The sequence below is a fragment of the Daktulosphaira vitifoliae genome, unplaced genomic scaffold (genome assembly GCF_025091365.1).
Source record: "Daktulosphaira vitifoliae isolate Bord-2020 unplaced genomic scaffold, ASM2509136v1 Scaffold_1, whole genome shotgun sequence".
NCBI classification, from domain to species: Eukaryota; Metazoa; Arthropoda; class Insecta; order Hemiptera; family Phylloxeridae; genus Daktulosphaira; species Daktulosphaira vitifoliae.
Genome location: NW_026099572.1, coordinates 74,252,740 through 74,265,046, shown reverse-complemented (window position 1 = coordinate 74,265,046; position 12,307 = coordinate 74,252,740). Strand labels below are relative to the sequence as shown.

The following is a 12,307-nucleotide window of genomic DNA, read 5'->3' as shown; positions in this document are numbered from 1 at the left end:
AAGGCACCGGCCTAAACCAGCGCCTTAGGTCCTCCTGTACCGGGCGGCGCGGCTGCCGCTGCCTCAGGCGTTCGGCTTCCTCCTTCCTTTTCAGGACGGATTCCGCGAACGCCTGGACGAGCCTCCACGCCTCCCGGCTTCCCAACATGAGGTCCACCAAGGACCCGACGCGGATCGTGGACCCCAGACGGGACTCCAGCGAGTCCCGTTCCTGGGCCCACGCCTCGCACCGGAAGAGGNGACGCGGATCGTGGAATATCGAAACCTAACGTAAACTAACCTAAGGCAGGTGAGGAACCTCTCCTCTTCCACCAAGTCATATGATAGGGGGGGTAATGAAACACGACGTTAACTAACACAACTTGTCGCGCACCTAAATTATGCTCTGCCATATAGTATATACGTAATATCGTTTTTTTTGACGAAAAAAAAAAATGCATTTTCCAGGTAAGCTATACGGTTACGGTGAAAAGTATGAATTTTAAACGTCGAATCCGTTATTTTGATATGCGACATGCATATATTTAGATAAAGTCAGTACTTAAAATGTTAATTTTACCTAATTTGTAAAAAAAAAAAATTAAGTTCGAAACATTGTGTGCCAGATGGCTGTATTGATGATTATACTATAGCACTCGAGATAAATACAGCAGATGGCTTAACGCGGCGTCGATGTCGCCGTCAATTACATTAATTGTTAATATACGATCTATAAGTTTGACCGTTATTGGTATAGTGAATAATAAATCAGTATTTTTTTTTTTTGTCGACAATATATAATAATGACGACTGTTAGAGTTTTCTTATAGCAAAACACATTTTTAAATAAATACTACTAGTACCGCCGCCGACGGCGACGACGACGATAATAATTGCTGGAACATATATTCTAATGATTGTAATATTATTATTATAATTGTAATACACTTATCGATTAATGTCATACATATTTTTGTCTGAATTATTACACGTATCCCTCTCAATGTTATAAATGATTACTGTATTTAACAACTTTAATTAATTATTTTTAATTAAGTAATAGTCTCGACTGGTCGGATTGCATTCTTGTTCCGTCAACGCATTAGAGACGGTAGACAGTCATAATTTTTACAAAGGCGTCTGTTTTAAATCCTAATGACAAATATGTATAAACATTACACTTTAATTTTCACGCTATTTTAAATAACTATATTTAACTATAATAATTAAAACGTATATAAATTGCATGCATGTCTGCATGAAGGAAAACTGAATTTTTTGTCTTTGNACTGGTGCAGCGGATAATATAGTAACAAACCGTATTTATAAAGACGTTACTAAAGATTTTATTCACTCTTTGATTAAGCATTAATAACGGCTCGCTAAAACATTGCTTAAAAATATTCTGTTAAATGTATACAAGTACTAGTATTTTTTTTATTTAAATTTAAAATCGAATAACAATGGCTGATGTACATTTTACTGGTGCTGCACAAGGTAAGTTTTTATATTTTTGATTGAATATTTCGATATTTTCGATACACAAATTGTTTTATACACATTTTTTCATAGCCACCTCTTCCGCAACTGTTCTACACCATCATTCGATTAAACGTAAGGCTAACAACAGTAGGGTAAAATCGAAAAGGTTGCGTATACAAATGCCGGACGCGAAAAATTTCATCGAGATTGATTCCGCATTGGAGAGGGGAGCCGTTTGGTTTTATCGGAAAAACGTGGAAAATTTCGCGAGCTATCGAGATTTTCTACGTATTGTTAAATCTGAGCTGGTTGCCAAACTCGGTGGAATCGCAGCTGTCGGCCTATTAAATATAATCTCAAATTGGAGGCTTCTTACGATATACCGCGATCGGAAGCACCGCCCAAGGACTGTGCCTTCAAGACACGAGCTAGGGTGTTTTTGTCCGACACGGACATTGTAGGTGCGGTCAATGACGATTTCGAGATTATGCTCGCTGAGGAAGACGTATACTCAGGTAGGGGTAGCGGATTCACGCTAGCGCATATCGACGGACTCATGCTCAGCGTATACAAGTATACGCCCCTCGCCGGCTCATCATATATTCCAGTCCCACCCGAAATTTTCCATAGAAGAGCAATCATCAACCCACAAAACATCGATCAGTCCTGTTTCAAGTGGTCCACTTTGGCGAGACACATTGGGGTTAATAATAATACGCGTGTTAATCAAAAATATTTTAACGAGGAACACAGGTATGATTTCACAGGATTGACGTCCCCCACACCTGTGTTCCAAATTAAAATATTTGAACGGCTTAACCCTAACGTGTCCGTCAGCGTGTACGGCTTGGAACGGGACGACGTTAAGATGAAGTGGTCGGTGTATCCACTAAGAGTCGCCGACCAAGAACAACAAAATCATTTTGACCTGTTGTATATCGGTGACTCTAACAAGTATCATTACGCGTACATTTCAGATTTTTCGAGGCTCGTGCGCAGCTAAAAAACTAAACACAAATGTCGCATATACACTTGCACACGTTGCTTCACTAGCTTTGATGATCAACCTAAGAAACATATTCTTCGAGGTAAACAAGCGTTGGAGCAACACAAGTTAATATGCGGCAAGAATAAACCAATTTTACCTGTTATGCCGGCAGAGGGTAGTAAGGTTGCCTTTGACGCGTGGGTAAAGACGCAACGGTTACCGTTTGTCATTTACGCTGATTTTGAGGCCTTTCTGGAGCAAACAGACAATCGTATAGGTGCCTATACTAGGACTGTGCACACACACCATCCTATGAGCTACGAGTTCATGGTAAAAACATCGGACGTTGTGCCCTCCGAGCTTCTCGAACTCTACGGTATACCGCAATCACCGGTAATATACCGTGGCTCTGAGGATCGCGAAGAGGTCGCCAAGGCATTCGTAATGGCTGTAACGGAAGTGACGCGCAACATTTCCAAATTGTTGCGTAAAACTAACGTTCCCATCCGAATGTCTGTCGATGATGTGCGCAGGCATGGGGAAAAAATGCTATGCGACTTATGTCGCACGGCATTCAAGGATTCCAACCCCAAAGTCGCAGACCACTGCCATCTATCGGGCCGATTCAGAAAGACGTTGTGCAATGCGTGTAACCTGTAAGTGAAGACTGTTAACTTTGTGCCGTGCTTCTTGCACAATCTTTCGGGTTACGACGCGCATTTCATCGTCACTGAATTGGGGTACGACGACCAAAGGATTTCGGTCATACCGAATTCCGAGGAGAAGTATATTTCGGTCACGAAACACGTGTCCAATAACTTCTCCATACGGTTTGTCGACACCTTCCGGTTCATGGCCTCCTCCCTGTCCACCTTGGCCGGTAACCTAATGACACCCGATTTCGTTAAATTCCGGGAAACGGCCAAGGTGTTCCGCCCGGAAGATATGCCGTTGGTTACGCGTAAAGGCGTATACCCTTACGAGTACACTGATAGTTGGGCTAAATTGGACGAAACGATACTACCACCCCGCGACGCTTTCTATAGTCAGTTGAATGAGACGAATATCGATGACGACGACTATAGACACGCCACAGAGGTGTGGAACCGTTTCAGATGCTCAACCCTCGGTGAGTACAGCGACCTATACCTAAAGATCGACGTGCTGTTGTTGGCTGACGTTTTTGAGAACTTTCGCGACATCTGTACTACAACCAGTGTTGAGAAGGAACTGGTTCCAAAAGGAACGGATTCCTGGAACGAGTTCTTTTTGAAGGAACGAAGCTAGGAACTGCTTCCTTTTAAAATAAAGGAACGAGGAAAATGAACAAATTCCATTTTTTAAGGAACGTGAACGGAAATTACAGTTCCTAAAAATTTTTATAAACATGTTTTAGTGTAGTTTTCTTCGTATCTAGACATTAAAATATCAAGGTATTTTTAGTTGACTTTTGACAATGGAAGTCCCCTATACACCCAGCCGAGATCGTAGGCTGTTTAAATGAATCAATTGACTATAGAGTTATTATCACATGTAGGTATACAGTAAATATTTAATATATGTGTACATATATTAAATAATGCACCGAATATTATCGTCGTTTCTTGTTAACTAATATATGTTAAAGGTTTTGGGTTTTCTGATTTATTATTTCTAACTTATATGTAGACAATAGACATTGGTCGCGTTGACACAAGTCGTTAGCATTTACTACCTGCTTATAAATATAATTTTCGAATACTTTTAGATAAGGAATACTACAAATTTGTTTTGTATTCGACTGCTGATGAAAATCATTGATGACCGTTATCATGATCTCATTGCCACAATTTTTTAAATANTGAACTGGTTTACATAGTCGCCGACGTGTCTCGCGGTGCTAAACCCCCTGACCTGTCCTATCTACCGACCGCCGGATAAGACAAACTTGTGTTATCGTCAACACTAATGAGTGCGACGGTGGACAGCTGATAATCACGACCGGATAACGTGCTGATTCACGGTAAATGAATAGTGCGCTATTACGGGCCGTGTCAACTCTCCCTCACTAAGCTGTGCAACCGGTGAACTAAATCTCAGTCGATACAATTCTTTTCTCTTCCTCTATATCCTCTCCTTTATAGCATCGCTAAGTCCCTTTCGGGAAAACGGGCTTTCTGAGGTGTTCACTATCGCCTTCCTCTAAGGATAGCGGGTGACACTCCCAGGAGGAGATAGGATTGGGAAGGAAAGAGCAAGGAGATCTAGGGAGCAGATGGTGGTATTGGATTGAGGAAGGTCTCGATGTCCTCACTGAGATGGTCGGGAGATGGCACTACTTCTCCCTCTACCGGGTCCTCTATGTCCATCTGAATGTCTTCCGTAACAATACTGGAGACTTCCGATGGTGGTTTGGATCTCGGCATGGGGGTAGGTGGCTTTATCCGTTCTCCCGACTTCTTTTCCAACCTGTGTTGCTGGGAAGAGGGTAAGGACTGAGCTTTCAATTCCTTCGCTAGGCGTTGCAGCTCCTTCCTCTTTTCCTTGCGATACTCCACCATTCGCTGCTTCTTCCTCTCCTTGTATGTCAACCCGGTGGATGATTGGGCTGACGACGTGGAGCCGGTGGCCGACTTTACGCTGCCAGAGGGAGCCCTTGATGGTGGTGAAGCTCTGACGTTCACAGGCACTCTGAACGTGTGCGTATGCTGCTGCCGGGGCACCGGGTGGCGTGTATGCGGATGAAAAGGTGGCCGGACTGCTGGTGGAATCGGTGCAGGCGGTGGCGTCGGGACGCCCGCAAGGCAAGTTTGCCAACCTTGCACAAAAGCGGCCCATAGTTCGGGATGCCGCTGCAGATCATGCTGGGGCATAGTCCAAACTTGTTGAACGGACGGCCGAGCGTTATTATAGATTTATATGTTAACTTTATGATTTAATTTAGTTAAGTTTATGGTTTAAAGAAACGTGTTTTGCTTGGTGAGTGCTTTGAGCGTTGCTCGCACAATTTATTGTTGGATCACTCTTTAGCCATTTTTTCTTTATTTGGTCATTATAATTTGTTTGATTTGATTAATTAGTTTGGTTTTTATTGTTTGAATATTTTGTTGGTTTTACCTTTATTGGTTAGTTTTTGTCTTTGGTTTTTTTTTTCTTTTTTAATGTGATTGTTTAATCACTTTAGATATTTAAGTAATTTTAGTTGGTTCTACTTGTCTATATAGTCTTTATTGTTTTATAATCATCTAGATTTCTTTTAGCGGTTTATTATTTTATAAATTTTTATTTTTTCACATTTTATTATTTATCATGGCTGATGATAAAAGAGACTTAAGAGCTAAGCAACCGGCCACAGCTAAAAGAGATGCTGCTGCTGCTCATATTCACTGCATTTATAATTTGGCTGTGGGTGTAAAAGAAGACCTTGATTAATACAGACATTTAAAGGTAGCTATAGGTGATCTAGACTATTGGTGGATGGCCTTTTCTACTGAAAATGATGCATTGTTGGATGCTATGATAGACTTGGGGGAGATTGATGAATTTTCTCATAACACAGAATTGGCTGTGCATAAAGAAATTATTGAAATTAAAGCTATTGCCCTTAAAGCTGATTCAGCATGTGTTCCTGTGCTTTCTGCAAACTTATTAGACCAATCATCTGTTGAACTTCCTGTGCACCCCCCTGTCTTGGATGTGCTTTCTACAATGTCCACTAATGCTGGTTCTGAAATAGTTGCATGCAATTCTCAATTGCCCAATATGCCTTTACCAAAATTTGATGGCGAACTACGCAATTGGCCAGATTTTCGTGACCGTTTCAAGTCCTTAGTCGATAAGCGACCTACACTCTCAAATGTTGACAAATTCTATTATTTGTTAAGCTGTCTCCAAGGGGATCCTTCTGAATTGTTAAAAGGGATTACTGTATCAGATGAAACCTATGCTATTGCTTGGTCTACATTAGTTGATCAATATGATAAACCTAGGCAACTAGCTGCTAGCATTATTGAGAATATGTTAAAAGCCTCTATTGGCACTTCAGAAAATGTTGCTAGCCTTAGACAGTTTATTCATACATTTGATGAAGGTATTGCTACACTATTGTTCATGAGGATACCAGATCTCGGTTCATTTCTTCTATTTTCTATTGCAGCTCGGTGTTTACCTACTCATAGTAGACGGTTATTTGAAGCAGAAAATAGTCTAGAGTATCCAGTGGTTCAGGATATCATTAAATTTGTTAAAAATCGAATCAAAATTTTAGAAAATGCCGGGATAGCTCCTTCTAATTCAGGGGTCTCTAAAAAACCAGTTGGTAATTTTGCTCAAAAACCGAATTACCAGTCACAGCATGAGAAACGTGTTGCTTTCCTTTCAACTGCTAAGGGTCAGCGACTCCCTATACAAAAACCAGCCAGCTCAGGTAAATGTTTTTGCTGCTCAGCTTACCATGTTCTTCAAGATTGTCCACAATTTAATAAGCTGTCTATTGATGAACGGTATGATATTGCTTGTAAACATAGATTGTGCCTTGTCTGTTTTGCTGAGGGTCATATGTCGTATAAATGTCCATCAGCATGCTCGATCTGTTCTCGCCGCCATCATGCTCTTTTACACAGAGACCAGCCTCGGTCACAACCAGTTGCTGGACCATCTCAAGCAGCCATGTTAGGAAGACTTCAAATACCTTCTATACTATTAGGTACTGCCATAATTTGTGTTCAGGACATAGCCGGTAATAATCACTTAATTCGAGCTTTAATTGATCCTGGCTCTCAGATCACCGCTCTAACATTAAATTGTTGTAACAAACTCGGCTTTCGGCCATCTCGTTGGACTATTCCTGTTACTGGTTTATCTAGCCAAAAGATTCCAGATATAAGTGGTTCTGTAGAAGTACTTATTGGACCAAAAGATATACAGTCTCCTAAAATTAAAATTAAAGCGTGGGTTATTAGCTCAATAACTACAAATATGCCATCTCAACAGTTACCATCTCAAGTTCGGGCTGAATGTAAACACTTATCTCTGGCCGACCCATCATTTGATACACCAGCTCCTGTTGATCTACTTTTAGGTGCAGATATATTCCCACAGATATGGAATAATGATAATATTCAGTTANATTAATTCACCTAAATCAGATATTACAATTTACAGCAGCTATGACCAGATTATAAAAGAGTGAGGTGGTTTAATACCTCTCCCAACAATTATATTAGTCTAATAGTCAATTTTTGTCCTAGTTGCTAAATTCAATAATTCATAATTATAATAATCATATTTATAAGCGAAAATAGGTCGCTTATAAATAATTATATGAATGTAATATTTATGAAATAAATAGCTATATATTGATAATCAAAATTGTTCTTCAAATGAACAATATAGTAGGATACTTGAAATAATCTAACTGTATTAAACCTGCATGATTATGTTAGTAGAAACATGTCACAACTTTGAAAATTTAGTCTGCAGACCTGCAATAAAAATGTTTTTATCACAAACCAAATAGTGTTGCTTTTAAACTCACATTGGCAATAAGTATTATTTTATTTAATTTTTTAAGAAAACATTATAAGTATTGTTTGAGCCCGATAAAAAAGTTATCAATTTAGTATATGTTCACCTCTAGTTGGTAATACTGGATATGGTGCAATACGCACTTGTACCGTTGTTATCAGCTGCTGTTGCTGTTGTCAGTACAATTTAACGTTTCTGTGGTTTTTAAATATGTGTATGTTCTCTAACCTGCAAGCTCATGCATTGTTTTAACGTGCTCTACGTACTTCTACACACCGTAGATGGTTATTATGTAAGCTCATACAGTGCTCTCAAATAAAACCCACATTGTTGCTATGAACAATGTAGACACTATTCTACAGTTTTAAAGTACTGCTGTCCTGTGCAGAGGATTCAATGAAATAGAGAATATCAGCTCAGATGAACAAGTCAATGTACAGCTCATGTGATTCATGAAGGAGGCAGATCAGCTATAGCATCATTCAATACCCAAACACCAGAGAGAGTATTTGTTGTATCCCTTAGCTCATAAGGCCACAACATCATTTAAATATATAAACTAATCATTTAAAGGTTATGTACTTAATTTTTAGGTTTAAGTATTATCGGTCCACATGATCCTTATAAGCTATTGACGCCAACCGTTAATTTAGGAGTGTCATGGCGCAACAAGTATATACTTGGTCAAGTAATTGTGTGGATCNGTCTCTCACTTAAGAAGTGGTCAAGTAATTGTGTGGACCTCTTGGATGACTTATTAGATGAAGATTGTGCATGCAATCCTCTGGCTTTTGATCGTGGCGATGGAATTCATGTTTTAGGCATGGAATGGATCCCTGATACCGATTGCTTTACTTATGATATAAGTGCTATAAAGTGTGTTCCCACAAAGCGAGTAGTACTTTCAGTAATTGCTAGGATTTTTGATCCTTTAGGGTTTTTGGCTCCTATGTTATTTTATGCCAAATGTTTAATGCAGCGACTGTGGAAGGCAAAGTTAACTTGGGATGATCCGTTGACAGCAGATATAGCTGAGGAGTGGTATAAGTTTGTTAGTTCTCTTGGCTGTAGAACATCAATCCGAGTCCCTAGGTACATTGGAGCTGCACTAGGAAATTCTTATGTAATTTGCGGATTTTGTGATGCTTCTGAAAAGGGCTATGCTGCTGTAGCTTATCTTAAAGTAATGGATTCTGCTCAGAACGTGTATTTATACCTGCTCGGGTCTAAAACAAAACTGACTCCAATGAAATCTTTTACAATCCCTAGACTAGAATTATGTGGTGCTGTTATATTAGCAATATGGTTAGCTCGCCTTAAGAAAATTTTAGAAACCCATTTAGGTTCTCTTAATGTTTATGTTTGGTCTGACTCAACAATTGTTTTATCTTGGTTGCTCAATCCACATGTTTCTTTAAAACCATTTGTTTCATATCGTGTCAATCAAATCCATAAACTGCTCCCTGATTGTCATTGGGCTCATATCTGTTCAGAGGAAAACCCTGCAGACTGTGCTTCACGTGGCTAGTCACCATCTGAACTTCCTAACCATAAATTATATTGGAAGGGTCCAGCTTTTTTAAAGAAACCAGTAGTTGAATGGAATTTACATTGGGAATCTATGCCAACCAGTCTGTTGCCCGATATTCAACAAGTTAATGTTCAATCCTTCAACATTCAAGTCCAGGTTGAATGGTACAGTGGATTTTCTTCTTATATACATTTACTTCGTGTTGTTGCTTGGATAAGACGCTGGGTGCCAAAAGGAAGAAAAGTTAATGTCAATGAAACATTTTTAACAACTACAGAAATAAATAATGCTCTTGTTGCAGTGGTAAAAGAATCACAAAATTGTCAATTTGCTGTACTAGTGCAAGAGCTGTCCAGAGGGAAACCAATTAGTTCCAGACATTTGGCTCAATTGTGTCCATTTATTGATACAGCTGGGATAGTAAGAGTAGGAGGTCGACTGCAAAATGCTAATTGCTCATACGAAAGAAAACATCCAATACTCTTGTCCAAGGATTCTCATTTAGTGTTATTGATTGCTCAACATTGGTATTTATTTGCTTGTCATGCCGGTATGCGATTGCTCACCTCTCTTATTCAAAAACAATTTTGGGTTGTAAGTATTCGTAAGATTGTATATAAAGTTATAAAAGGTTGCTCTATCTGTGTAAAATTAGCTGCTGTAAACCCCCAGCCTCGAATGGCTGATCTGCCAAATCCCAGAGTTCAAGGATGCAGGATCTTTTCAGATGTCGGAATAGACTATGCTGGTCCGTTACTAATGAAGGAATTAAGTTTGAAGGANACTAATGAAAGAATTAAGTTTGAAGAAGGCCAGGGAATTTAAAGTTTATATTGCCTTATTTATTTGTATGTCTACTAAAGCAGTACACTTAGAAGTGGTTTTAGATTTGTCCACCAAAGCATTTATGGCAGCCATGGATCGATTTGTTTCCCGAAGGGGTCTACCAGTCTCGATCTACTCTGACTGTGGCACAAACTTCATTGGAGCAGCGAATCATCTTCATCAACTTGTTAATGACCCGGCTAATAGAGATCAGATCACAAAGAATATCCATTGTATATGGCATTTTAACCCCCCTAGTGCTCCTCACTTTGGTGGTCTCTGGGAGGCAGCTGTAAAATCTACCAAGTCCTTGTTGGTTAGAACAATGGGGTCTCATATTTGGACGTTAGAAGAATTCTGTACTCTTCTGTGTCGAGTAGAAGCAGCTCTGAATTCTAGACCACTCACACCATTGACTTCAGATCCAAATGACTTAGATTGTCTCACTCCTGGTCATTTTATTATTGGTCAAACATTATTAGCAGTGCCTGAGGAGTCAGTGTTGAATAGTCCAGTTGATTTGAGAAACCGTTGGAAGCTCTTACAACAAACATTTCAATCTTTCTGGAAAAGATGGTCTTCTGAATATTTGAGTACACTCCAAGCTCGTGGATGTTGGTTAAAAGCTCAAGAAAATGTTAAATTGGGTGCAATGGTGGTACTGAAGGATAATAGCTTGCCCCCTTTAAAATGGAGATTGGGTCGTATAAGTGAGCTACTACCTGGAAGTGATGGTGTGGTACGCGTTGTCAGGGTGCTCACCAAGCAGGGAGTAATTGTTAGACTAGTAGTTAAATTAGTTTTATTACCTACCAATTAAATTTGAAATCTTTATTTTAATTTTGATTTAGCTTAATTAGCACTAAAAAAAAAAAAAAAATGTTTATAAGACCCTTTCCTTCATATTTAACTAAGCTCCTAGTTAAATACTTACTCTGTATAGTCCTAATTATTCTTAGATATTCCTTTTTTTTCTTGTGCCTTACACTTTACAAAGGAAACTTATTAATTGATTTATTGATTTTTTTACTTATTACAATAGAGAGAGAAATTTATAAGAGCTACCATTGCGTGATGCTACTACATAATGGTTTGTCTGATATGTTTAATAAATTGTTATTTAGGTCATTATGTTTTATATAGCTACTTTGTTAAGTATTTTGTAACGTGACAAAATGTGAATTTTATGATATAGATAGATTACTGTTTTGCCTTGCTAATGGGCGCGCGTACGTTATATNGATAGATTACTGTTTTGCTTTGCTAATGGGCGCGCGTACGTTATATCCGGCCGTGTAATCAGAAAACTGTACTGTTGCTGTCAAGGTGAACGCTATACACACAATATTCTTTATCAGTTTAACAATCGTTCCCTATATGACACATACACTGGCCACCACTGTCCATACCTGTATAACTCTAATATTGTTCATATTTTTATCTGTTGTATATTTTGTAAATCGTTAAGCCGATACCCTCTCCCGAACGGGTTCGTCGTCGTTGTGTCTCGCCCGGTGTGTAGGAATTTTTTTCGTGCTCTCTTCCGTCGTGGTCTGTTTTCTGTGTGCGTGCAGCCAATTATAGTTTTTTTTTTCGTGNTGTGCGTGCAGCCAATTATAGTTTCTTTTTTTTTTTGTGAGTGTCGTTCATCTTAATAATGCACTAATTTAACAAGGCGTCGGCCATTCCCGGGGCCGAGATCCCCATCTTAGGATGAGTCCCATCCGGGACTGGGTATCGTATTGTTGTTTTTTCTTTTATTTATTTAATATAATGTATTGAGCCTCTTTTTCTTTTATAAATTTATTTTTTATGAGCTATAAATAATTTTAGCATTGCTGGTTATAAGGTTATTGGTCAGTGGTGTATCATGTATATTTCACATATATATATATATATATTATTCCCGCAGTGCTCAAGTACGGTCCGGCCGGCCAGATTACAGAAATTATCCGCCGCGCCCGGAGTACACGGACTTGTTCCGATGCGGAAGACGC

General features: G+C 39.2%; 4 protein-coding genes across 4 annotated transcripts; 3 read left to right on the top strand and 1 right to left on the bottom strand.

Moving 5' to 3' along the window:
• Positions 1 to 4,300: 4,300 nt before the first annotated feature.
• On the bottom strand, positions 4,301 to 5,328 carry LOC126898103 (FYN-binding protein 1-like). Its single transcript, XM_050672055.1, has one exon. The coding sequence runs from the start codon at positions 5,299 to 5,301 to the stop codon at positions 4,693 to 4,695; it is 609 nt and encodes a 202-aa protein (XP_050528012.1). The 5' UTR covers positions 5,302 to 5,328; the 3' UTR covers positions 4,301 to 4,692.
• Positions 5,329 to 5,905: 577 nt separating this feature from the next.
• On the top strand, positions 5,906 to 7,561 carry LOC126895438 (uncharacterized). Its single transcript, XM_050667291.1, has one exon. The coding sequence runs from the start codon at positions 5,906 to 5,908 to the stop codon at positions 7,559 to 7,561; it is 1,656 nt and encodes a 551-aa protein (XP_050523248.1).
• A 520-nt stretch (positions 7,562 to 8,081) lies between these two features.
• LOC126895430 (uncharacterized) lies at positions 8,082 to 9,482 on the top strand. Its single transcript, XM_050667279.1, has 2 exons — positions 8,082 to 8,133; positions 8,548 to 9,482. The coding sequence occupies exons 1-2, from the start codon at positions 8,082 to 8,084 to the stop codon at positions 9,480 to 9,482; spliced, it is 987 nt and encodes a 328-aa protein (XP_050523236.1).
• Positions 9,483 to 10,272: 790 nt separating this feature from the next.
• LOC126898072 (uncharacterized) lies at positions 10,273 to 11,451 on the top strand. The gene has a single exon (XM_050672022.1). It carries the CDS (start codon positions 10,273 to 10,275, stop codon positions 11,128 to 11,130), a length of 858 nt encoding a protein of 285 aa, XP_050527979.1. The 3' UTR covers positions 11,131 to 11,451.
• Positions 11,452 to 12,307: the final 856 nt, after the last annotated feature.

What these genes read in the sequence shown, in the direction of transcription:
- LOC126898103 (XM_050672055.1), bottom strand. Translation starts at nt 5,301, where the DNA reads ATGCCCCAGCATGATCTGCAGCGGCATCCCGAACTATGGGCCGCTTTT.
- LOC126898072 (XM_050672022.1), top strand. Translation starts at nt 10,273, where the DNA reads ATGAAAGAATTAAGTTTGAAGAAGGCCAGGGAATTTAAAGTTTATATT.